The sequence below is a fragment of the Camellia sinensis genome, chromosome 10 (assembly GCF_055761805.1).
Source record: "Camellia sinensis isolate YWXY chromosome 10, ASM5576180v1, whole genome shotgun sequence".
NCBI lineage: Eukaryota > Viridiplantae > Streptophyta > Magnoliopsida > Ericales > Theaceae > Camellia > Camellia sinensis.
This window is the reverse complement of record NC_138970.1, coordinates 97,691,803-97,719,410: the sequence shown is the minus strand read 5'-3', so window position 1 is coordinate 97,719,410 and position 27,608 is coordinate 97,691,803. Positions and strand designations below refer to the sequence as shown.

Genomic DNA, 27,608 nt, shown 5'->3' with positions numbered 1-27,608 from the left:
CAACTTGTTTGGTTTGGTTTTTCATGATTCACTTTTCAAAAAATTAAAATTTTTTATTTATCATGTTTTTTTGTTTTTACTGAATTTTTTAAATATTATAAGTAATTTTTTTAATTTTTAGATACACCTAACATAAATATACTTAAAAAGTATAATATTTGTGAAAAAATATTTAGAAAATTCACTAAATATCAAAAATACAAAAAAATATGAGAATTCAGTATATTTTTCGTATATTTGTGTATTTATTATTTTTTAAAATATTTTTTTTACGAATATTTCACTTTTTAGATACATTTAAGGTACATCTAAAAAAGTAAAAAAATTACTTAAAATTTTTATTCACTAAAAACAAAAAAAAAATACGAAAAACAAAAAACTCAATTTTTAGAAAATTGAATCTAGAACAGTGAATTAACAAGGATAAAACAGACCTGAAAAAGAAAAAAAAATTCTTATTTATTTATATGTCAAAGATTATGTTCTTGGTTGATGCATTGTATGAGATGGGATAGCCCAAGAAGACTGGGGGAAAAAAAAATTAAACACAAAAAAGAAGAAGAAGAAGAAGAAGAAGAAGAAGAGAAGATTGGTAGATGCGTTGTATGAGATGGGGTAACTCAAGAAGACTGAAAAAAAAAAAAAAAAAAAAAAAAATACAACAAAAGGAAGAGAAGAAGCAGCATTAGAAGAAGATCTCAAAAATGTTTGTCTTGCTAAAGAGAAGATGGATAGACTAATAAATTCATAGTAAATTCTTTGTAAATTGCTGAATAAATTCTCAATAAATTATGAGTGAATTACTCAGTAAATTCTCACTAAATTATTCAGTAAATTCTGAGTAAATTACTCAGTAAATTCCCAGTAAATCTTAGTAAATTACTCAGTAAATTACTCCGTAAATTCGTAGTAAATTCTCAATAAATAATTCGTTAAATTTTTAATAAATTCTTTGTAAATTACTCAGAAAATTATTGATAAATTTTCAGTAAATTACTCAATAAATTCTAAGTAAGTTACTCAGAAAATTTTCAATAAATTTTAAGAAAATTTTCAATAAATTTTGAGTAAATTACTCAGTAAATTCTCAATAAATTACTCAGTAAATAGCTCAATAAATTATCAGTAAATTCATGGTAAATAACTCTATAAATTCTCAATAAATTTTATAAATTGCTCAGTAAATTATCGGTAAGTTCTTAGTAAATTACTCAATAAATTCTCAGTAAATTCTAAATAAACTCTTAGTAATTTACTAAGTAAATTCTCAGTAGAAACTCAATTATAAAAAAAAAAAAATTGTACTTTTAATCTCAAAGTATGTATGTAATGTGTATTATATTGATCACTAATATTTAAACCATATCAACCTAATTTTTAAAATTATATTAATGTCTATTTCATTAATCATACCATACCCCTATGCTAAATCATAATAAGCCAGTGGAATCTAGCATTAGACTAGTAGTATTGTTTATATTATGGGTAAATCTTTACACATACAAGACAAGAATTGTGAAAATAAAATGATGCATTATTTTTTAAAGTACTTCCAATCATATGTAAACTGTCTATGAACAGAAATCCAGCGAATCGAACCATGTAAGTCAAATCCTTATCTTGAATTCATTATCAGTTGGTAATAACTTGGAATAATATTTTTTTATAATTTATTCCACATCCCACTGATTTGGTTTGGTTTATAAAGTGGACATTGTTAATTAAATAATTAAATAGTTAGGGAGCATATAACTAGGTAAAACCGTTTTATATTGTTGTTATCGTTATATTTAAGAAAGATACTCTTTTATAATTTTGTCTGATAACAAAATATACCTAGGAGGATATTACTAGGTGTCTTCGTTGACAACAATGTAGTTACAACTGTTCTTCCACCGAAACAAACATTGAGAAAAAAACAAGAAAAAGTATATTCGGTAACATCCATGCATTAGTATATTTATATGAATCTGGAAACTCAAATTCCATTACTCATCATCTCACTTGAGTGTTATCCTCAATTCCACATGGTGCTTTGTCATCTCCTAAATAATTCATCTTTTTATCTTTTTTTCATCGCATCGCCTCTTTATTTTTTTGTATATATTTTTATAAAAAGTCAAAATGTATACTTATTTAGATCGTCTCAAACAACCCTCAGAAATGACAAAAGTGGACTCTGAAGTGTGGTTTAACGGTGGTGGCGATGGAGAAGGGTATGATGCTGTTGTAGTGGGGTCTGGATATGGCGGCTCTGTGGCTGCCTGTCGGATGTCAATGGCCGGAATAAAGGTGTGTTTGATGGAGAAAGGCCGGCAATGGCAAGCTCATGACTTCCCCACCGACTTTTTCAAGTTTATGTCCGCCGTGAGGATGGAAAACACCAACTTGGGTTTCACTTTTGGTCCCAAAGATGCTTTATTTCAGGTCATCGTCATTCTCTCTGTGTCGATTTTTATGTGCACATAAATTATATATATAATGAAACCAAAAACTAAAAAAAAAAATAGCCAGAATTTTATGAGATTTATAGGTGACCCACTTCTTAAAAATCTTGTCAGCAATTATGGGATTGTTGGGTTTGTATACTAAGATACAATTTTTAAAATTTTGTTTAGTTTAAATTTTTTTGAAAAAATTTCAAAATCAATTTCAATCTCTTACACATCAATCAATCATTTTTTTCTCTCACACACATCTAATCTATTCAATTACAACAAAATATCAAATCATTTCAAACTCCTAAGCTCTAAAACTATTTTCAAAATATACAATCAAACAAACCAACAAAATTTCTAAATTCTCTCTTTAAATTTTTTTTTTTTTTAAATTTATCTCAAAACACAAACCAAACACAATATTTTATGTGTTTGATTTTATATTTAAAATTTTTGTGTTTTTAATTATTACACTAATTTGAAGCAACAATACTGCAAATAGAACTGTGTAAAATACGGTTCAATCTACTAAATCCAGATCAATATGCATCAATTTGCACCGCTCTAACCGCTAATCGCAGTTTAAACTTTTAATTTATAATCTGCCAACTGAATTGAACCGCTCCGCTCCACTATAGTTATTATATATATATTTTTTAACCTCCAATGAAATATTAATGTAAAAATGAACGTGAAAAGAGATATTTAAGGTATGGAATTTATTATAAATTAATGGTTATATATGCCTGTGTTTGGCAAGTGGGTTTGCAGGCTTTTTTGGCTATTTTAGCCACAAAAAACAAAATAGGCTATTTTAGCCCTAACAAACAAAACGTCACATCCAACCCATAATCATTACATTCTTCTCTCACAAAAAAACTCAAAAAAGCCAAAAAGCCAAAAAGCCCTTCCCAAACCAAGCTTTTAAGCCCAGGCTAAAATAGCCAAAAAAACCAAAAAGCCAACCCACTTCCCAAACCAAGCCTATATATAAAACATATTATGTAAAATAATTTGTATTATATATTTAAAAAATATTGTACAAATTAATATTATATATTATACAAATGTTATATATTATGTAAATATATAATAATTAATTAAAATATTTTTTAATTTGTCAATTTGTTAAAATTCGCTCAAATCATAATTTATCGATTTACAAAATCATCAATTCACTATTCAATTTATAATTTCACGCTTAAATTGTCCGAAACCGGCCGCGCACGCTCCTAACTGCAAACAGATTGCACAATCACATACACTCACTTATCTTTGCATGTCAGGTCCAGGATGTGAGTGTGTGTGTTTTGTACTTTTTATGTCAGGTCCAAAATGTGAATGTGTGTTTTGTACATTTTATTCTTAGCACACTACAACAAAAATCACCTTTGGCGACTAAATTTTTAGTCGCCAAAAGTCCCTCTTTAGTCGCCAAAAGTGGATTTTTCAGATTCAGCGACTAAATTTTTTAGTCGCCCATTTTGTCGCCAGTACTTAGTCGGCAGAGGTATTGGCGACAACAAGTTTTAGTCGGCAAAAACAGGTGTTTCAGCGACGAAAGTGATGGTCGCCAATAGTGAATTACACTTTCGGAAATTATACATTCAGCGACTAATATTTTAGTTGCTAATAGCCATGAATCGCCGACCAAAGTGATTAATCGCCGAAAGCAACACTTTTGGCGACGACTAATTTTAGTCGCCAAAGGTATTCCGTGAAAAAAAAAAAAAAAACCTTATTTCTTTGCATTTTCTGAGTTTCGAACCACTGATCCTTTCACATTCTAAACCTTTAACCAAACACTCCCTCCACTATGCCACTATAACATCACATGAATGTATATGCAATACATATTATTTATATAGTATATTAATCAGTATTAATACAAAACTAATTATATAAATATAATTATTTTTATTCAATATAAATTATGTAAAAAATAAATTATTTATTAAAAAAAAATTTAGGCCACTTTTGGTGACTAAAACCATTATTTAGTCGCCAATTCTATTATTTTGGGCTACTAATGATTTTTTTGTCGCTAAAAAAATTAGTTCCAATTAAAAATATGCAGTTTTGGCGACTAAACCTGTTTTTAGTCGCCAAAACGTCACCTTTTAGCTACTAAACTGAATTTTAGTCGCCAATACTCAGTTTTTAGCTACTAATTTTTTTTTGGTAGCCAAAAAGCTTCACTTTCAGCGACCAATATGTTTTTAGTCAGCAAAACACCTACAATCGGCGACCAATCTGTTTTTTAGTCGCCAAAACCATCACTTTTGGCGACTAAATTATTTTAGTAGCCAAAAACTGTCACATTCGGCGACTAAACTACCTTTAGTCGCTAAAACCCCCAGATTCGGCGACTAAAGTGCCTTTTAGTCGCTAAAAACCTTGTATTCGGCGACTAAACTGTTTTAGTCGGCAAAAGTGACCAATTTTGGCGACTAATTCCATTTTAGTCGCCAATTCTACTACTTTCAGCGACGAAAAAAGAAACTTTAGTCGCCAATTCTGCTATTTGTTGTAGTGGCATTCTTATTTTTATCTTTTATATATATTTTTTACATTTGATATAAGGATGCAATTTGAACGGATTCAGACAAATTGAGAGTTATTTAAATTTATTTCAAATTGTGTTAAGATCTGTTTAGACTCAAATTGTAACTTAAAATTGCCTATTCAAACCTAACCCGAGTTCAACCCGAGTTATTCAAATTGCACGTAAATTTTAATTTTTTTCAGATAAATTATTAAATTGTTAAAATTAGATTTAATTTATATTTGTTTAGAAAATCATTAATAAGATGAAAATAAATAATTTATATAATGTAAAACAGATATCGCTATGGTACTTTTTATAATTTATGAGTGAGAATAAAAAAGATAAGATTTTATATTATGTTACTTGTATTTAATATGATTTAACAGTATAAATTATTTTAATATCATCTAATAATTAATAATTTATATATATTAAATATTTTAATATTTATATATATATATATATAACTCGAGTTCAAGTTGTTTAATATTTTTACCGAAGCCGGTCTAATTTAACTCGGGACTTTTAAATTTTTACTTAAATCCATATCAAATTTAAATATCTTCCAAATTCTAAAAAAAATTCAAGTTAGATTCGAGTTGTTCAAATTAAATTCGCTCAAATTATAGTCTTAGTTTGATACAATATAAATTAAGAAAGTGAATAAAACATATTTTTCATCACCAATATGATATAAGGGTTTTACTACCATCACCACCACTGCAATTGCTACCAATCACCAACTCTATCATCACCACAGCGACTGGTATCATCATTATCAATTTTAGGGTCAAACGGAGCATTATTTAATTTAATTTTTTTTTTTTTGAAAAAAGGTAAAAGATGTGACAAACGAAGCTGAGAAATGGAACTTGAAATCAGTAAGCATATGTTAGACTCAATGACTAAAGTAGAGGATGCATAAACAAATATAAAGTTGGCATGCAAAACTATTAATTCTACTTCCCTTAAATAACCAATATATTTATTGGAGGCGGATCCCTTTCGGTCGAGATTTTGGATTGTAGAGTGTTATTGAATTTTTGGGACTTATTACAAACCTCGTTTTGATAATTTGAACAATTTATTTTGTTAAGCAATTAATGTATTAAGTGTAACTTATTTAATTTATTACATTTTTAATTTTTTTTTAAATTATACTTTTAAAAATAAATAATAAATTTTTTTGGTTAAAAATATAATAAATTGAACAAGTTACAATTATTAGATAGACTTAATTTTTTATATATATAAAATACACAAAGTGTCTAACAAAATGAGTGGTTCATATTATCGAAACAAAAGCCGTGATAGTCCAAAATCTAGACTAGAGGAAATCCTCCCCCATATTTATTTCTTAGTAGATATAACAGAGAAATTCTAATTTACATTTTAAAGAATATACCATATGAATCCTTAATTATGTTATTTTCTTATTTAGGTACGTATAACCAATTTTCTTATTTAGTTATAAATTATAATATTATTTTAGTTACGATTTATGATTTCTTTAGCTGTAACTCATGAATTTTTAGTCATGCATTATGGCGTGTTTAGTTATGATATTTTTTATTTTTTATTTATAACTCAAAAAATTAAAATTATGTTATGTTATGTTATTTATTTTTAAGGGGCAAAAAAAAACTCAAAAATCAATTTTTAATCAACTTTTTAAAACAAACCATACAAGTTGGGAAAAATGTACTCTTGATGGATCCATATCTGATTGAAATATAGGTGTCTATACAAGATGATTCTGTAGCAACAGTGGCCTGCGGGCTCGGCGGAGGTTCACTGGTGAATGCAGGGGTGATGATACCGGCCCCAATCCGCGCGAGAAGGAATCCAAAATGGCCAAAAGAATGGGAAAAAGATTGGGAGATGTGTGAAGCTTCTGCTTCATCCATGCTGAGAATACAGAGTGTTCCCATCATGTATCCTAATGCCAAGATCATGAAGGGAATAGTTGAAGGAGATGGGTTCAAAGAAACCAGCAGTGACCCATTGAAGCTAAGTGTGAATTTTGATATAGAAGAACAGTCATCCAATTCATCAAAGTTTCAGGAGATGGGCAGCTGCTTAGCATGTGGAAATTGTCTTGCTGGTTGTCCTTATAATGCCAAGAATTCTACAGACAAAAATTATTTGGTTTCTTCAGTCCAGGTTTTTATCCTCTTATTCATTTTTTTTTTAAATTAGAGAGAGAGAGAGAGAGAGAGAGAGAGAGAGTAATGCCTTGTCATTTTCAATAAATGTGAAAAACTAACTCCATATGATTAACTGCCATGATGCTTACCATCCACAAAATGAATCCAATTCTCCAATAGCGTTGTACATCAAATGTTACATGAACACAGTGAATTGAATCAGTTGCAAGCTATGAAGCACAAGTATTTCAAAAATGTTGCGGTACTCATATTTGGTACTAATATGCATAATGATAGGGCTACATCCATATCGGGTGCTCGAAATACGTACCCGGTATATTTTACATATTCTTTGGCAATTGATACTCTGTAGGCACGGGATGGGTACATCGGGTACACTAAGTTATGGGACATTGGTGAAAATATATTTAATTTGTTAGAGAGTTTTAATTTATTTGAAATTGCAAATCCTTTGCTTGATGTGCAATGAAATATTTATTATTCAATGATGAAGTTGATGGAAGTGAAGATTGAAATTTCAAGCTTTCAAATTTTGCTTAGTTTGCTTTTGAAATATGAAATTTTGTTTTATAATTTTTGCTATTTAAAGGCGTTAATATAGCTTATGGATTTTGCTTTGATATTGTTATTGTTGAACAATGATTTCTCTTTTGATTTTAGAATTTCCCCTTTTAGTTTTGGTAGTAAACTTTAATTTGTAAGTTGAATCTCAAACTATAAATTATAAAAAATAATAAATTTATTGGCATACCTCAACCATACCGTTATCTTATTTTTTTAGGTTTGATGTATCCGCATAACATATCCATACTTGCACCCGTGCTTTGTAGGTTGCAAGTGAATGTTTGTACCTTGTGTGCGAATCCCTTCTATCCTAAAATCAGATTTTGTGTGATTCAGGCAGGATGTACCATCAAAACACAATGCCAAGTTCAGTATGTGGTACAGAATCCAGATTACATTTGTGAAAAGGAAGACAAAGTTAGCAGGAAAAAAAGGCGGCGCTGGCATATATACCTCAATGAGATTGACTATGTTGCATCTGATTTTGTTATCCTCTCAGGTAATATGACATAGCTATAGATACTCAAAATCTTGTTAAAATTTTAGTCAGACAAACGTTACGAACTTTAAAAATAAAAATATAAAATACTTTGAATCACTCTGCAGGTGGAGTGTTTGGCACGACTGAGATACTATTCCAGTCTCAAATGAGAGGACTGAAACTTTCTGAGAGACTTGGATCAGGTTTTTGTTGTAATGGTAACACTGTCGCTTATCTTGCTGGTAGCCCTGCACCATTGGGTGCTTATGCTTTGGACAAAAAGCAATTCACAAAGATACCTTTTCAGGAGAGGCCAGGCCCATCCATTTCTTCATCATACACCTCTTCGTTGGGATTCACAATTCAGGTTGAAGTTTTATGTTCATATATATAGGAGTTCTTCTTCCATGTCTCATTTGTGTTTATGATTATTGTCAAAATTGATACATGTGGTACCATTTGGCGCAGAGTGCAGTACTTCCAGTGGCATATCCTTACCTTCTATTTAAAGGGATCTTTACTTATGGATGGCCTTCTGGCTATTGGTTCCTACATGGTATTATAGACACCCTAAAACGTGTGTTAGGAATGAAATATAGCAATGCACTGGTTTTCAATGCAATGGGATATGATGAGAGTGATGGAAAAATAACATTTGACAAGGACACTAACAGAATCTGCTTTCAGCCACCCCTTGATCATTTACTACCAAGAAAAATTGGAGTGTTTCAAAAACTTACAAAGAAATTGGGAGGAATATTGTTCATGTCAAGGTATCGGAGCGCATCAGTTCATCTTTTAGGGGGTTGCAATGCATCATCAGACCCTTCACAAGGAGTTTGTAACCCCAATGGTCAAGTATTTGACACAAAGTCTCATAACTCAGTGCACCCCGGCCTCTATGTTTGTGATGCCTCCTTAATACCTTGCTCTCTCGGCATAAATCCATGTCTAAGTATTGCCACAGTGGCTGAGCATTTAAGTAGGAACCTTGTGTCAGATGTTCTCAAGCACAAAAGTGACAAAGGTATGGTTTTGGTAAATAACTTGGGTGATCCGAAGCCAGGCTCAATTACTAGTGTGAAGCTAGATAGCGATCGAAAATCAATGGTTGTCGTTAAAGAAACCATGAGAGGCTATGTGGGTGGTATGCCATGTGTAGCTTATCTCAAGATGAAAATAAACTCTAGAACTTGGAAGGAATCGGATATAAAGAGTAAACTTATCGGATTATCTCATCCTCTGCTAAGGGGTAAAGTTGGAGGATATGTTTTATTTAGCGCTTTGGAGTCTGATAAATTACATATTGTAGATGGGGAAGTAGATTTGTGTGAAGTGGATGAAAGAACTCCGTATACGCAGTATATGCACTATACTCTCCTTCTTGCTGCTTCTTCTGGCTCAAGGTCTGATATGATCTAAACTTAAAATTTATCTTCATTCTGACATTATTTATTATAGTATTTGTTTTTCACATAAATAATAGAAATTATTTTTCCTACAGATACATTCTTGAAGGAAAGAAGGTAATGAAGCCTTATCTCTTTGGATCATCTGCATGGAGGGAGACAACGACAATGAACGTGACATTCAATAAAGTCTGTATGGACAGTGCCAAGGAAGATATGCTGAACTTGAAAGGGAAGCTTAATATTTCCATGATAGAGCTCCTGAAGTGCTTGATAAGCCTAGAAGGGAACATGAGAAGAAGGTTTGTTGGTGTGCTATTACAGAATCTTTTCAAAACCTACATTTTGCAGGTGCCACGAGGGAGTCACAAGGAATTCAATTCTTCAGAATTACACCAAAAACCTTATCAAGACAGCATTCTCCACGAGATACAAACAGGTAGGCAGAAGTATACAATCCATAGATTTGTAACTTGCAAGCTCGTTTGTTCTCTAAATTGTTCCGACTCAATCCAATACTGTCTTGAACCAATACTCTTGGACAACTACAACCGAAATAGTAATATGTCCTAGAGCACCTTATGGACTATATCAGTACTCTTTTTTATTTTTATTTTTTTATTTGTTTACTCTTTTTTTCCTTTGGTACCGGAGTTCTCAACGTACTGTTGCTTCTTTGGTAATTGAACAGAAGATGGGTTTATCATCAGTTGCAAGCAATGGAAAGGAGAGAAGAAACTAAATCCAATTCTCCTAATTAATGGTCATTCCACTGAGAATTATTGGCTACCCACAGAACCAAATGATTTGGTTAGAACTCTACTAGAAGAAGGGTATGAAACATGGCTGCTGCAACCAAGATTACACCCTTTGAATCCTTCAAACAATTTCACCATTGAAGATATTGGCAGATTTGATATACCTGCTGGTAAACAAAAAAATAAAAAATAAAATTCTATATAAAAAATGTAGTTACTAACCAACTCAACTGGCCTATTTTTAACTCTTATTTTTATTTTTGTAGTGATCAATAAAATTCGTGATTTGCACGGGCCATTGATAAAAATACATGTGGTTGCACATTGTGTTGGAGGCTTAGCAATTCATGTAGCTCTTATGGGAGGCCATGTCTCTGCAGCCCATATAGCTTCTCTATCTTGCACCAACTCTTCGATGTTCTTCAAACTCACCACTTCATCCAGAGTCAAATTGTGGCTTCCCCTCATCCCGGTAAGCTTTACCTCTTCGTAATTCTCACAAAATATGATTGGAAGTTATTTTCCATAAAAGACAATTCGAACGTGAGGAACTAATTAAAATGTACAATTGGTAGAAATCGGAAAGTGGCTCGTGTTTGAATATGGAAGCATTATGTTCTCGTTCTTGAATCATTTGGAATTTCTCAATCAGCAATGCTAGGTATCATGAAAAATCTTTCATGAAAATAATCATGAAAGCTTTGATTACACTTAGAATAAAGCACTACACATTAATCAAGGTAATCCAAGGATTATAAATCTTTCATGATTATTTTCATGATCCCTAACTTTTCTCTTTCTCAAAATTTAGATATTCATCATTTAGTGACTTATATAGCAGAAATTCAACTAATAGTAAAACGATGGTTATCTAATTTTGGTTCTTTAATATAAGAAAAATTTTAGACATCGAGGCTTCACACCTTTACAAACTGTAAATGGGGGTACCCATTACTCTTGAGGCTAATCAAGGTAGGCCTACAAAGAACATAGTTTTGACACCATTTTATATATGTTTTAGGCCTGCATTCTTTTATAACTTCAATCATATTGCAGATGTCGATGGTCATACTAGGCAAGAACAAGATCCTCCCTTTGTTCAAGACATCAAAGGCAAGTTCACGACAAAAGCTCCTAAAATATATTGCTCGTTTGGTGCCACGTTACGAGAGATGCACCTGCGATGAATGTGAGGTCTTTTCTGGGATATTTGGTAACACATTTTGGCATGACAACATAAGCCCCTCCATGCACTATTGGTTAAACAAACAGAGCTTACCAAGGCTTCCAATGGCTGGATTTCCTCACCTCAGAAAGATTTGCAATGCTGGTTTCATTGTGGACAGCAGTGGTAAAAACTCATACTTGATACATCCCGAAAGAATGGCACTCCCTACGCTTTATATATCCGGTGGGAGGACTCTCCTTGTGACTCCCCAAACTACTCTTCTTGCAACCAACTACATGAAGCTTCACCAGTCCGGTTTTAGACATGAAAGGGTGGTTGTGGATGGCTTTGGTCATTCGGATTTATTGATTGGGGAAGAGTCCTATAAAAAGGTTTTTCCTCACATTCTATCCCATATTAGATTAGCTGAAGAAGCAACAAATTGTTTGCTGGACAGTGAGAAAAGAAAGTACAATAAAGAGGCCTTAGCATGGGGTGGTGATCCACTACAAGAAGGAAACGGAGGACTTTGGAGCTATATTTCTCCTTTAGTTGCCACCTGGTTGCTCTTCGTGTTGTTATTGTTAGCCATGGTAGTTTACTTTTTTCATTAAAATCTTGCTTGGTTGCTAAGAAAACACTAGAAGGAAAAGGAATCAATCTTTTGATTCTTATGTAACTGTTTTCATTTAACTGAACTGAAATGATCAAGTAAGTATTTCCAAGTATTGCTTGAGTGATGGGAGAGAGAAGGGTTCTTCAAGCCATTATAATAATTGTAGAGGAGTTATGAGACAGCTCAATTTCTTCCATGAATGTCTCCCTATTTATTTGTTTATCTGTATATTTCATTGTACGCTGTCGGGCTAAATTATGGTGTGATTAAGCAATAATACTTCTATATATTTGGTAGGAAAATGAGTCAGACTCCTAATTTTGGATATTTCTATGACCTCTAAAATGATATGAACTATTCATGTGTGTTATTTATTTATTTATTTTTTCCTTTCTCTCATACATGAATGATTCATATCATTTTAAGGGTCATGGGGTCTCCAAATTTAGAGGTCTCAACCATTATTGTATTTTATATTATATATTTTCAAACCTTTTTAGAGACCGTTCAAAAATTACAAACTAAAAACTAACTTACTTACAATGAGGTGTACACATTCATATAATCCGTGGCCCATATCAGATTGTAAGTAATTGATAATTTAATTTGTAATTTGATATGAATATCTAATATTTTTGTATTTTTTAACCCACAGATTTTCAAACAATCTGTAAAGGAGTTCTTATAATAATAGGACAGGACTCACCCACTTTTACAAGGTTAATATGAGTCAACACGATTGTCAGTTGATATGTTGTATTCTATGGATAAGCCACCAATCCATAGGCCCGTGGAGTGCGAACTTTCAAAATTTGTAACATTGAGAGTGCGTTCATATAATTTTTAACAAATATATATATGTGAGAGTTTGGCCTAAAAGTCTAAATCTTAATTTTATGTAATCAAAAAGTTCATATGTTAAAATATTTTGTTTAAAAAGATAAGTTAGATAAAATAATCAAAATATCTTTATATATATATATATAGGAAAAAGGTTGAGACCCTCTTCTTTTTTTTTTTTTGACCCCTACCACCCCCAATGTACTGGGATTGGTCAATTTTTAGCTTTTTTTTTTTTTGTTTTGTTTTGTTTTTGTTTTTGTTTTTTTTTTTTCTCCTATGACTCACTGACATATGTTAGTGGAGGGTTGTGGGGGTCAAGGAAAAAGGGAGTCTCTATCATTTTTGTATATATATATACTAGCAGCAACCCGTGCTATGCACGGGAACGTATAATTTCAATAATTTATTATAGTCATTTTTGTATAATAAAATAAAAAATTCTTATAAATTTAAAATATAATAGGGAATTGTAACTAAGAAATATTTTAAATATGATAACTATCTCATACCTAAGTTCATACATTCATTTTTTTCATAAATTTGTCATTTAAAACATTTATTATAAAATTATCTTAGTCCAGGTAGGTCATTTAGCAACATGAACTATATTTTTTTGGGGTGAGTAATTTTTTTTGGGTGAATAACATGAACTATATTTCTATCGGACATTATTATAGCTTTAAAAATGAATAATGTAAAAATGGGTACTATTACAAATAATGTAAAAATGTTCAAAGGCCCCTCTAAAGAAAACAACAAAAAAATGCCCCCACTACATATACACATATGTATACAAAAAGAATAAAATTCATCAAACCCTAGAATCCTACAATTGCTTAACTAATTGTGATGTTGTTGATGATTGAATGCAACTCGAATCTTAAACGCAGAGTTCGTGTAACGTCCTCAAAATAATACATAAAACCCCATATTCTTGACAAGCATTGATATAAGAGAAATAAACACTTTCCATTTATCAGAGTAGTCCTTACAGATGTATTACATGTTGACATCAAAAGTAAATGTCCAACGGCTTACAACTTTCCAAGTCAACACTTGGTTACACAAAAGAGAGCACTAACTCACATCATATTAAGCACTTGGCCTGAATTTACATGTAATACCACAAAAGATAACAAAATAACAAAAAGAGCCTTCAACTCCTAAGACCTTCCATGCTATGTCCTTGGAGGTGGCATATCACCTGGGCCTAAAAATGATGTCCCATATAGGGTGAGCCACAGCCCAGTAGAGATATACTAAACCAAATATAAGCAATGACTAAAATTGTAGCATTTGATAGATGGTTAACACTCATAAACCAATTATATCGTAATACAATTCCATGACACTTGTGTCCATGTTACATTCCATTTTTCTTCACTTATCAATTCATTTCATAAATGTGGCTCAGAACCTGGCCAGATAATTTAATAACAACTCATATTAAACACTTCTTACTTCACAATAGATACACATAATTGCTGTATCAATCTCAAACAAACACTTCCACACTTCATAAATGATATACAACTTTGCTATATCAATATTTCAATAGATACACATATTTGATGTATCAATAGAGTACATCTCCTATCTCCTCCCAAACAATGTCCGGTTTAGGAGTCCATCCCCTATCTTCCCCTAAACCGTGGAATACATCCCCTATCTCCTCCCACACAACACAATGTATATAAACACGTAACATATACAAGGTCGATCAATACATAAGTTTGATGTATTATACCAACGGTCATATTCGATGACATATTCAATGTGATTAGTTTCGATTTTTCCTAATCAACATGCAGTATCTACAACAATCAAGACTATCCTCCACCGATAACCCAAAGCAGTTATTTTTAAATAGAAAATAAATGCATTAAACGGATATAATATCAACATTCTCATAGGTGAGTGATAAATTAATCCAACTACACCATTTAATTACATAATTTCCCAATTTCATTATTCTCAACTCAATTTCACATTTTCCCAAATTAATTATACAAATTAGTTATTTATTACAATTAGGGCATTTACCCCCTTTTTCCAATAATAGCCCTAAGGCTCATTTTTCACCCATAATCCATAAACAACCTCCATTGCAAGTCTATAACACAAATATGACTCAAACATGGAAAACCCCTCTTTTAGAAATTACAAAATAAACCCTAACTTTTCCAAAAATTACCCAACAATCCCAACATATCAAAATGCCAAAAATTTAAAAACAAAGCTCATAAAATAGAGTAGGACATCCCTACCTCGAAATTAGAAGCTCCAAGGAGAAGATGACCAAAAACCAAAGTGCTCCAAATCTGAGATTTTTCAGATTAAAAGCAAGCCCTCGCGACCCTCTATCTTTCTTACAAAGAGACTAGGCTAGAGACTCACTAGAAGTAGATCAATCCCTAGAGAGAAGGTGTGTAGAGAGAGAGAGAGAGCTCGGATCTAGGGTTTTGAAAATGAAAGAGATGAAAAAGTGAAGTGTTTACCCGCTACTGCCTACTGATATAACACAAGCTCGCTCGAGCGAAGGATTAGTCGCTCGAGCGACCAGACACAAAGAATTCTCACTCGAGCGTAGAAACCCTCGCTCGAGCCAAGAATGCGAAGCTTCAGGTCTACAATCCAGAAGCACGCTCGAGCGACAGAATGCTCACTCGAGCAAAGAAACTCAAAACATATACCTCGCTCGCTCAAGCGAAGGAAAGCTCGCTCGAGCCAAGAAACACAGCTCTCAAGTTCAGAATCAGACGTAGACGCAAGCTCGAGCGAAGGACTTCTCGCTCGAGCCACTAGACACAAAACTCAACTCTCGCTCGAGCGAACAAACCCTGGCTCGAGCGAAGGATCTAAAACAAAGAGCTCGCTCGAGCGACAAAGTCCTCGCTCGAGCGAAGACACCAAAATCTAGGCAGCAACCATTCGTTCCCAATCATACCCAACCTGTAACAAACTTGCCCAACACATCCTATAACTCATAAATAAGGAATTAAAGGATAATAACAAGATATAACAACAGCCAATACTATGGAACATAAGTCCGAAACACTGTACATAAAGGGATAAAACCCGGGATCGCTATAGTTCGAACAAAACTTTATACCCAATATGCAAACACTAAAAAAACTCGATGGTATGTTAGAATATATAGCTAAAATATGAAGTACTTGAAAAATAAGATAGAAATGAAATTGAAGATTATTATCAGATAAGAATGAATTTGAAGATAATTATTAGATTAAAGATTAAAATAAATTTAAAAAAGGAATCATATGAACAATATAATAAAAATAAAGTTGGAGATAATGATAGGATTGGGGATTAAAAAAAGTTTTTTTTAAAAAAAAGGAAGAAATAAGAAATAAAGATAAATGAAGATATAGGAGAAGATTAAGCAAAATAAAAAATAAAATAAAAAGTGATAATGAGTCTCAGAAAATAAAAAGATTTTAAAAATTAAAAATTGAAAATAAAACAATATTAAGAGAAAAAAATGTTTTTTTATTGGAGAAAATAAGGACAAAGAAAAATTTAAAACATAACTTTAAGAGAGGACATGTAGGAAAAAGAATATCAACTGTTTGAGAATTGAGTATTGAGACTTTGAAAATTTTAGAGTACATAATATATTTCCTTATATATAGTATAGATATAGATATATAGGTAAAAAGATAGATATCAAATCTAATTTGAAAAAAGATCAAAATAAAATAAGCGTCCTAAAAAAAAGAAGAGAGAAATGTGGGAATTCGGTTGTTGATAATCAAATTTTTTAAAAAGGTAAGATATTTATGAGAGATTATGTATGAGTAGAAGATAATTTAATTTTTGTTATATCAAAATAAAGGCATATATATTTTCTTGAATAGTAGCAAAATAAATTTAGATTTTTAATAAAGTTGTAATAGAATAAAATATATTTAATTTTTAAATTGTATGCTTGATGATGATTTTTTTTTTTAAAGAAAATACATTGATAGAAAATTTTAAAATTGATTGTATTCAATTGTTATCATTATAGCCTATAAAAAGAATTTAATAGTGGTCAATCATTAAGCAATAATTTAGGATAAAATCATGGATAGCCAATAAAAAATTAACACTTGGGGTGTCGTTTGGTAACACTTGGTGCCGTTTGGTAACACTTACGTTTTCAATTTTCTGTTTATATTTACAAAAATTTTAAAAACTCAAATAAAAACTTGTTTAGTAAAATTTTTGATTTATAAATCAGTAGTCTCAGTTTATAAATTTGTCCAAAAAATGAAAATACAAAAACTGTGTTTCCGTTTTGAGTTTTCAGTTTTTTTTTTTTACCACCCAACACTAGCCACCACCCGCCACCATTTTCCACCATCGTCTTCCACCACCACCACCTACCACCCACCCCTCACCACCACCTGCCACTACCGGCCACCACTACCCACCAACCACCTACTTACCGCCACCACCCACCCCTCACCACCGCCATCACCACCGCCACCACCAACTACCCACCTGCCATCCACCCGCCACCCGCCACAACCATCCACCGGCTGCTACCACCACCCGCCACCTACTTGCCACCACCACTCACCAGCCACCTGCCACCACCATCCACCACCTGCCACCACCAGCCACCCACCACCACCAGCCATCTGCCACCCACCCGCCACCACCTACCACCACCACCACCACTACCATCACCCACCTGCCACCACCCACCACCACCACCCCCACCCACTCGCTACCACCTACCACCCGTCACCGTCACCATTACCATCACCCACCACCACCACCCGCCACCGTCACCGTTACCATCACCCACCACCACCACCCACCTGCCACCACCGCCACCACCACCACTACCCACCACCCACCATCGCCACCACCACCAATACCACCACCCACCACCCACCTGCCACCACCCACCACCACCACCCCCACCCCCACCCACTCGCTACCACCTACCACCCGCCACTGTCACCGTTACCATCACCTACCACCACCACCCGCCACCACCCGTCATCCGCCACCCATCTGCTACCACCAACCACCACCCTTCACCACTACCACCACCACCCACTCGCTACCACCCGCCACCGTCATCCCACCCACCATCACCACCCACTCGCCACCACCCACCACCACCCGCTAGCCACCACCCACTTGCCACCACCACCACTACCACCACCACCCATTCGCTACCACCCACCACCCGCCACCGTCACCCACCCACCCACCATCACCACCCACCACCACTCGCCACCCACCACCCACCTGCCACCACCACCCGCCACCACAACCACCATTACCCACTCGCTACCACCCATCACCTGCCACCATCACCCACCCACCCACCACCACCACCCACCACCCGCCACCGTCACCCACCTACCCACCACCACCACCCATTTGCCACCACCCACCACCACCAGCTACCCACCACCCATCGTCACCACTTTTCACCACCGTTTTCCGCCGCCACTTGCCACCACTTGTCATTTCTCACTCTTTTTTATATTTTTAATTTTTTTAAAACATTTTGTCTATTACCAAACGCGTTTGTAGTTTATGTTTTTTTAAAAATAATCAAAAAATAAACAAAAACCAGTTTATAAAATTTTTGTAAATATAAACTGAAAACGTAAACGTTACCAAACGCACACGTTTTCAGTTTTCTGTTTATATTTACAAAAATTTTAAAAACTCAAATAAAAACTTGTTTGGTAAAATTTTTGATTTATAAATCAGTGGTCTCAGTTTATAAATTTGGCCAAAAAATGAAAACACAAAAAATGTGTTTCCGTTTTGAGTTTTTTTTTTTTTACCACCCAACACTAGACACCACCCGCCACCATTTTCCACCACCGTCTTTCGCCACCACCACCCAGCACCACCTACCGCCACCACTCACCACCACCCACTCGCCACCACCACCACCACCACCACTCGCCACCCGCCTGCCATCCACCCGCCACCACCCACAACTACCATCCACCGCCCGCCACCACCACCACCCGCCACCTACTTGCCACCACCACTCACCACCCATCTGCCACCACCATCCACCACCAGCTACCCACCACCACCACTATCGCCACCACCACCACTGCCGCCACCATCATCACCCACCACCCACCCGCCACCACCACCACCCACTCGCTACCGTTACCCACTCGCCCACTACCACCACCACCACCCGCCACCACCCATCTGCCACCACCACCCCCCACCACCACTACCACCACCTACTCGTTACTACCCACTGCCCGTCACTGTCACCCACCCACCCACCATCACCACCCGCCACCCACGACCACCACTACCACCACCAGCATCACCCACTCGCTACCACCCACCACCCGCCACCGTCACCCACCCACCCACCGCCACCACCACCACCCGCCACCACCCACCGCCACCTGCCATTTGCCACCCATCTGCCACCACCACCACCCACTCGCTACCACCTACCACCCACCACCACCACCCACCCGCCACCACCAGCTACCCACCACCACCCACCGTCACCACTTTCCACTACCGTCTTCCACCGCCACTTGTCATTTCTCACTCTTTTTTATATTTTTAAATTTTTTAAATATTTTGTCAATTATCAAACGCGTTTGTAGTTTATATTTTTCTAAAAATAAACAAAAAATAAACAAAAACCAATTTATAAAATTTTTGTAAATATAAACTGAAAACGTAAACGTTACCAAACACATAACAACTTAAATTTTGTAAAAATTAAAAAAAAAAATTGGAAAATTCAGAATAAGGTATTGAAATTCCTTAAATCATAGAGTTAGATATTTTAGTTAATTTTAAAATTTAAAGGTTAAATCCAGCAATATTATGCATGTGTAATAATTCAAAATTTAGATAATACACTAATGGATTTGAGACACTTTTTTTTCTTTCTAATATTGTAAAAAAAAAAATCAAAATTTTAAATTAGATATGTTTAGAAAAAATTTAAAGATTTTAAAATTTTAAAATTAAGGGTAAATTACATTGACACCCCTTGAGGTTTGGTCCAATTACTATCCAACCCTTGACATTTTAGAAATTACATTTCCACCCCTGTGGTTAATAGTTTCATTTTACAAACCCCCCCTGCTTATATAAAAGGTAACAACTCCTAGTAGAAAAATAGAGAAAATTACATTTAAAAAAAAAGTAAAGGAAAGGTGAAAAAAAAGAGAAAGTAAAGCAAAGCAAAGCAAAAAAAGAGAGAGTACATAAGTTCAATATTTTCATTCCGTCTAAATAATTACAATGACAGGGGGGTTAGTGTAATTTCTCAAACGTCAAGGGGTGATATGCATTAAATCCAAACCTCAGGGGGTGTAAGTGTAATTTATCCTAAAATTAAATATTGTTAGATGTACCAATTACTTTAAGCCAAATATATTTTTATTTTTAAAAACTTTAAAATTTTAAAATTGAGAAATTATGTTTAAGGTTTAGAAGCTGTTGTGTGTGATTGTGTTGTTAAGTGGGTGTATATAGGTTGTAGATGATCCGAAGAACTCTCATTTGAGAGAGCTTGAAAGAGCAAAGGTGAAATTAACTTTATGCAATGTTGATCTTCTTGAATTTCAGAGTTTACGTGAAGCCATTAATAAGTGTGATGGTGTGATAGACATGAGATAAATTAAATTAAGTTAAATTCAAGATTTGATGAGTTCAGGGTTTGGAGATCGAGAGAAGGAGAGAGAGTGACTGTGATGGAAAGGACTACATGATATATATATATATATATACTATATATTAAGCGAAAAGAGGTTTTTAACCCAAAGCCTTGTGGGAGCTCCCATCTCTCAATCTAAATTTTTTAATTTTTTGATTTAAAAAAAAAATAAAAACCTTAGCATTTATTAACTACTTTCAACCCCAAAGTCTTACCCTCATAATAACACTTTAATGCATTAAGAACAATCATAAAAAAAATTCTTTGAAATCCAACACATATGAATTCCTTGAAAAGTCCCAACACATATGATTATTATCCATCATATCCATCATAATAACACTTTAATGCATTAAGAACAAGCATAAAAAAAATTTCTTGAAAAGTCCAACAAATATGATTATTATCAAAATATTAAATTTTAATATAATATAATAAAAAAAAAGACATTTAATTCCTTGAAAAGTCCAACAAATATGATTATTATCAAAATATTAAACTTTAATATAATATAATAAAAAAAGTAGACATTTAATTCATTGAAAAGTCCAACACATATAATTATTATCAAAATATTAAACTTTAATATAATATAAAAAAGGAAAAAAAGAAGACATTTAAAAAAAAAATTAAAAATCGCAATTCACATATATAGATAACTAGCATATCACCCGTGCTATGAACGGACTATGTTTACAATTATCTATATATGTGAATTGTAATTTTTAAATGTTTTTTTTTTTAAATGTCTTCTTTTTTTTATATTATATTAAAGTTTAATATTTTGATAATAATCATATGTGTTGGACTTTTCAACAAATTAAGTATCTTTTTTTTATTATATTATATTAAAGTTTAATATCTTAATAATAATCATATGTGTTAGACTTTTCAATAAATTTTTTTTATGCTTGTTTTTAATGCATTAAAGTGTTATTATGAGGGATAATAATTATATGTGTTGAGACTTTTCAAGGAATTCATATGTGTTGTATTTCAAAGAATTTTTTTTATACTTGTTCTTAATGCACTAAAATGTTATTATGAGGGTAAGACTTGGGAGTTGGGAAAAGTTAATAAATGGTAAGATTTTTTTTTTTTTAAATCAAAAAATCAGGAAATTTAGATTGGGAGATTGGAACTCCCACAAGGTTTGAGGTTAAAAACCCCCTTTTGCTTAATATATAGTATAGACTAGCCTCACCCATGCTATGCATAGAATAATTATAGATATTTATATTTGTTTTAGATTTTTTTTAATATATAAATTATGTTTTTTAAGATTTTTTATAAAAATAATTTAACAATCTTATCGCTAACCATAGTGTATGAGAGAAGTTGAAAAATGTACTGCAATAACTATGCATGGATTGTATCTATAATTATTTTTATGAGGGGATTTTAAATGCTGATTAGGGAATTTTGACCAAATCAATAAATATAGCGATCCCAATTTTCCCTTCATTGTTTAATTGTATTCCAGACTCGGCTCCGTGGATGTGTTGCTATCTTATTCTCGTTCCCATCCTTTACTCATTGTATTTGAGTCTTGGGTTGTGTTGGGCAGTTTTGAAACAAGTTGGTTGTGTTTGGAAACCAAGAGTTGATGCCACGCTCGAGCGAGGCTTTTGACGCTCAAGCAGGCCCTTTGCTTTTGTTCCTCCACTCGAGCGGGCATTTTGACGCTCGAGCGTCATTATTCAACCCTCAGTATATTTTTTCCCTGCAGGTCGTTGGACGTTCGAGCGTCCACTTTCACGCTCGAGCGGGGACCTTCGTCTGCAAAACTTCTGGAAGTGTGCATTCGACGCTCGAGCATCGCTTTTCACACTCGAGCGGGAGTCTGTGTCTGACGCTCAAGCGGACTGTGTATTATATCAGTCCGAATTTTAGCATTTTAGTCACTTTTTCGACTCTCTCTCTCTCTGTAGCTTTTCAAGACCCAAACTTGAGAGCTTCTCACTCTAGACTACATATTCTCTCTAAGAAATCATCTAGTGTTAGTGATCTTCTACCCTAGTCCCTTTATAAAAAGTATGGAGCTTGGTGTGGGCTACATTTTGATCCGAAAATCTTTGGGTTTGGAGCACCTTCGAATTTCTTCATCTTCTGCTTTGAGCTCCGAAATTTGAGGTAGTGATAACTACTCATATTTATGGTCTTTCACATAAACTTGTAGTCATTTTGATTAAATGTTGAAGTTGGAAAATTTTGGGTATTAGGGTTTCAAAATGAATAAAGAGGGGTTTTGTTCTTTTTACCCATACTTGTGTATTTTGGGTCTTAAAATGAGGTTATTGATGTTATTGATGATATTTGGACCTTTGGGTCAATGTTGAGAAAATGGGGAGAAAAGCCCTAATTATTTGTTATGAATTAATTGGTATAATTAATTTGTGAAAGTTATGAAAATATGAAATTGAGTTGGAAATAATGAAATTGGGTAATTATGAGATTAAATGGTGGAGTTGGATTTATTAATCACTCACCTTTGAAATTGTGGATAATTTATCTGTTGGATAATTCATTATCTGTTTAGAAATAAATGTTTTGGGCTATTGGTGGAGGATAGTCTTGATTGTTGTAGACACTACATGATGATTAGGTGAATTGAAACTAATCATATGAGTATGTCATTGAATATGACGGATGGGATAACGCATTGAATATGTGTTTTACTTGATCATTGTATGTAACGCCCTCAAAATAATAGCCTTAAACTCATTAAATAAGACATGCATTGATATTCAAAAGCTCCACATTCTTTCATTTAACAGAGTTTCATTACAAAAAGTATTACTTGTTAACAACAAAAGCAAATGCCCTATGGGCTTACAGCTTTCCAAGTTAACACTTGGTTTCAACAAAAAAAGTACTAACTCAAACACGTTAAGCCCTTGGCTTGAATTTACATGTAATACATCAAGTAAAACAACAAAAAGTCCGCCTCTGGCCTCCCAAGCTACGTCCTTGGAGGTGGCATGCTACCTGTACCTGAAAATGATATTCCCATATAGGGTGAGCCACAGCCCAGTAGAAATACACTAAACCAACCATGAACAATGACTAAAAGATTAGCAACTGATAGACGGTCAACACTGACACTTCCATTTACATCTCCCTACGTTTCCATGACAGCCAAATCTATGTTACAATTCACTTTTCGTTTTTGTTCAACTTTGAGTTTGAAAACAAGGCTCAGTACTCTGACCAGAACATTTGGTGAGATTATAGTTCATCACTAGAACACTTTCGAAATCCAAGGTGGATACACATTATTTTGTTGTATCAATAACACATAAACTACTCCCATACTTCGCAAACAATGATGATATACATTTTAGTGCTATATCAAATCAAACAAACTTTTCAATAGATAAGCATATGAGCTATATCACTACTACAACAGATAAGCATATGAGCTGTATCAACACTTCAACCGATAAGCATATGAGCTATATCAACATTCCAACAACCGGTTTAGAGGTACATCCCCCATCTTCCCCTAAACCATTAACCGGTTTAGAGGTACATCCCCCATCTTCCCCTAAACCGTGGAGTACATCCCCCATCTCCTCCCATACACAAGTAATGCACATAAACACAGAATCACATATGCAATCAATCAATACATAAAATTAATGTATTCTATCAACCGACATGCTCTATGACACATCCAATTGATTAGTTTTAGTTTGCCTAATCATCAAGCATTGTCTACAACAATCAACACTACCCTCCACCGGTAGCCCAAAGCAATTATTTCTAAGCAGGAAATAAATGCACAATGGATATTCAATCGACATTTCAATTTGGTGAGTGACAAATAATTCAACTACACCCTTTAATCCCCATGCACTCCCAATCTCAGCAATTCCAATTCATTTCCTCATTTCCCACAATTAATTATCTCAATTAATTAAACAATGTAATTAGGTTATTTTCCATAATTACCATTACCACCCTTAGGTCCCATTTTCATCAATGATTCAACATTTATTCCATTTCTCTATACCAAACATGCATCTAGGTTTATTACAAATAAAACCCCAACTTTTGTAAAATAACACAAATGGCCCGAACTTTCACAAAATTACCAAACCAACCCCAACATCTCAAATTACCAAAATTTAAAGACAAAATCCATAGAGAGGAGTAGGATATCCCTACCTCAAATTCAGAGCTCCAAGGGAGAAGATGAGTAAAAACTCAGAAGTGCTCCAAATCCCAAATTTCTCAGATCTTAACAAAGCCCTCGACGATCAACACACTTCTTACAAAGGCCCAAGGTGAGGAAAACACTCTAGGTAGATCAATCCTAAGAGAGAAGTTCGGTTTTAGAGTGAGGTGCTCTCCAATGGAGGTTTTGAAAAAGTAAGAGAGAGAAAGGAAATCAAAAAGTGATCAAAAAGGTGGTTTCACGAACTGATATAAAAGCAGGTCCGCTCGAGCGTACAACACCCCGCTCGAGCGTACAGACACAAGTTCACGCTCGAGCGTCCAAAGATCCGCTCGAGCGCCGGGTGCACTCTCCCAGAATTTTCTGCAGACGACCAAAATGCTGAGAGAAGGAAATTCACGCTCGAGCGTCCAAACTGCCGCTCGAGCGTAAAGGCAGCAACAAAAGTTCGCTCGAGCACAAAACCGCCGCTCGAGCGGAGAGACCAAAACCTGGGCAAAAATTTCAAAGCTTTAAAACACAACCAACTAATTCCCAACTCGCCCAACGCAACCCAAAACTCTAAAACAAAGAGTAAGGGATAGAAATGAGGATAAGACAACAACGAATCTACGAAACTGAGTCCAGATTATAGTTATACAACAACAGGGAATACCGGGATCGCTATAACCTCCCCCCCTTAAAGAATTTCGTCCTCGAAATTAAAGATACATCAAAACACAAGGCCAAATGATCATAGAGCATTCAACAACCGAACCCCAAGGAAAGAAATTACTTTCAAAACAAGCCTCCGACTCACTCTACCAAGGAAAAGACCAACCAAGGGAACACATTCTAAATAACACCACCTTAGGTGCGCAAGTCTCAACAAACCAAACCTCCCCCGAAACAATTCATCAAAACCGACTAGTGCTCCAAGCTTAGTCACTACTCAACAACACGACTAAAGCAGATCTTAAAGTAGATAATAAGAAAACATTTTCTTGTTCAAGAGGCGTTTCTCAAAGATGTTTAAATTTTCAACGTTAACGTTCCAGGATAAATCTTGCATTTTTCATACGAAAACTCAAAAGCTTTGTAAACATTTTTCACAAATACGCTGTTACCCAAAACGCAGAGTTATCCACAGTTTATTTGCCCAAAAGAGTAAATCTGGAATTCTTAAAAAGAAAATCCTTGAATTAAATCAACTTTTCAACAACGCATTTAGATGACCCCAAACACTAGGAAAATTTTGTTTTCCATTTCTTTCCAAATTAACACTATCAACAACCATCACTCACGTAGTGATGACACAACCAACACGAAACACAACATTTCTATAATGATAATTAATAGAAATAACAACCGTACTATCAACACATAAGGTATAAGAAATTCATGGTTTTGCAATTTTATCCCGCCTCCCTTTACTTAACCACTTTATAATCATAAACACGGCTCAGAAACACACAAATGATACACATTATAGTGCTGTATCAACATCAAACTAGACACCATACATTCATAATGTATAAAAAGCCAATCATTCACAATGATCAATCAATACATATATTAGATTTATTATTCCAACCGTCAGACTCAACGACAAACATGTTCGATTAATTTCAGTTTTCCTTAATCAACATACGGAGTCTACAACGAACGAGACTAAACTCCAGGTGACCAATGCCACCCCAACACCCGATACCGACAAGCTGACTAGTCAACTCAATAAACTCTACACTCAGTAATCCACACACTGATGTGCTATTCAGACCACTAACCCCAACCACAGAGTTCTCTACACGAACCACAAATTTTGGAATCTCATCGGATTTCCTAAAATTTAACCGCCTCAACATCGCGTCTAAGGGAATCACCATCCCCCGCCATGGTTATCTAGCAAGCCTGCTCACTTCCTTGACCGAAGACCGACATGGTCAACCTCAATCACAACATCCCGAATACGAAGGACTACTTTGACCCACGCTATACTCATTACTTTAGAACACGAATTGCTCTTAATTCAAAGAATGCTGGCAGCATCCACTCATAACCCACACCCAACAATGGATAACCAATCACAATATGAACACTACCCCTATACAACCAAGGGGGTCACCACGGACTCACTATCTAGCAAGGCCCAACACACGAACCAGCATACAGGTACCATTCCCACTAACTCGAGATACAAATCTCACGTTCCCTCGAACATTCTCATATAGTCTTGCCAACACCGCACAACTCTCGAAACCATCCCATCTAACACATTCAACCGTACTAGGCAAAACCTCCTTATTTTGCAAGCCCTCTTACTCCTACACCGAATCCTCCAATAACTCATAGGGTCCACTCGTTACTCTATATATTACTTGTCACTCATCTCGAGAGTACCATCAAGAGGCCCGGCCTCCGTGCTAAACCACTAGTCCACACTACCGCTAGGCAACCATCATGAACCAAACCCCGACACCGTCACAAGTCGCCGATAGGGCTTCCAAAGATTCACGCTTCTAACTTTCCAGAGGGGTAAAAGTCCTCGCCTCCCTCGTCATTAACCCACATCTTCATCCGCAAACACCATACCACTGTGACTCCACCCACGGGTCACACTCTAACCATGGGCTATATACCCAATTAACGCTTCTGATAATATCCTCTGACTTGACCAGTGCTAAGGTACGAACTTATCACATTCAATCCAAATAAAGAAATTTGAAAACTTAGGGAGACATCCATTATACTACAGTCCGAGGTATAGTA

General features: G+C 34.6%; 2 protein-coding genes across 2 annotated transcripts; both read left to right on the top strand.

The window, feature by feature from the left end:
* The first annotated feature begins 2,163 nt into the window (after positions 1 to 2,163).
* On the top strand, positions 2,164 to 8,593 carry LOC145800566 (uncharacterized). The gene is made up of 5 exons (XM_082890270.1): positions 2,164 to 2,427; positions 6,724 to 7,149; positions 7,357 to 7,467; positions 8,055 to 8,217; positions 8,325 to 8,593. Exons 1-5 carry the CDS (start codon positions 2,164 to 2,166, stop codon positions 8,591 to 8,593), a joined length of 1,233 nt encoding a protein of 410 aa, XP_082746396.1.
* Positions 8,535 to 12,452, top strand: LOC114316629 (uncharacterized). Its single transcript, XM_082893419.1, has 5 exons — positions 8,535 to 9,605; positions 9,704 to 10,047; positions 10,300 to 10,536; positions 10,633 to 10,838; positions 11,423 to 12,452. Exons 1-5 carry the CDS (start codon positions 8,647 to 8,649, stop codon positions 12,146 to 12,148), a joined length of 2,472 nt encoding a protein of 823 aa, XP_082749545.1. The 5' UTR covers positions 8,535 to 8,646; the 3' UTR covers positions 12,149 to 12,452.
* The last annotated feature ends 15,156 nt before the right edge of the window (positions 12,453 to 27,608 follow it).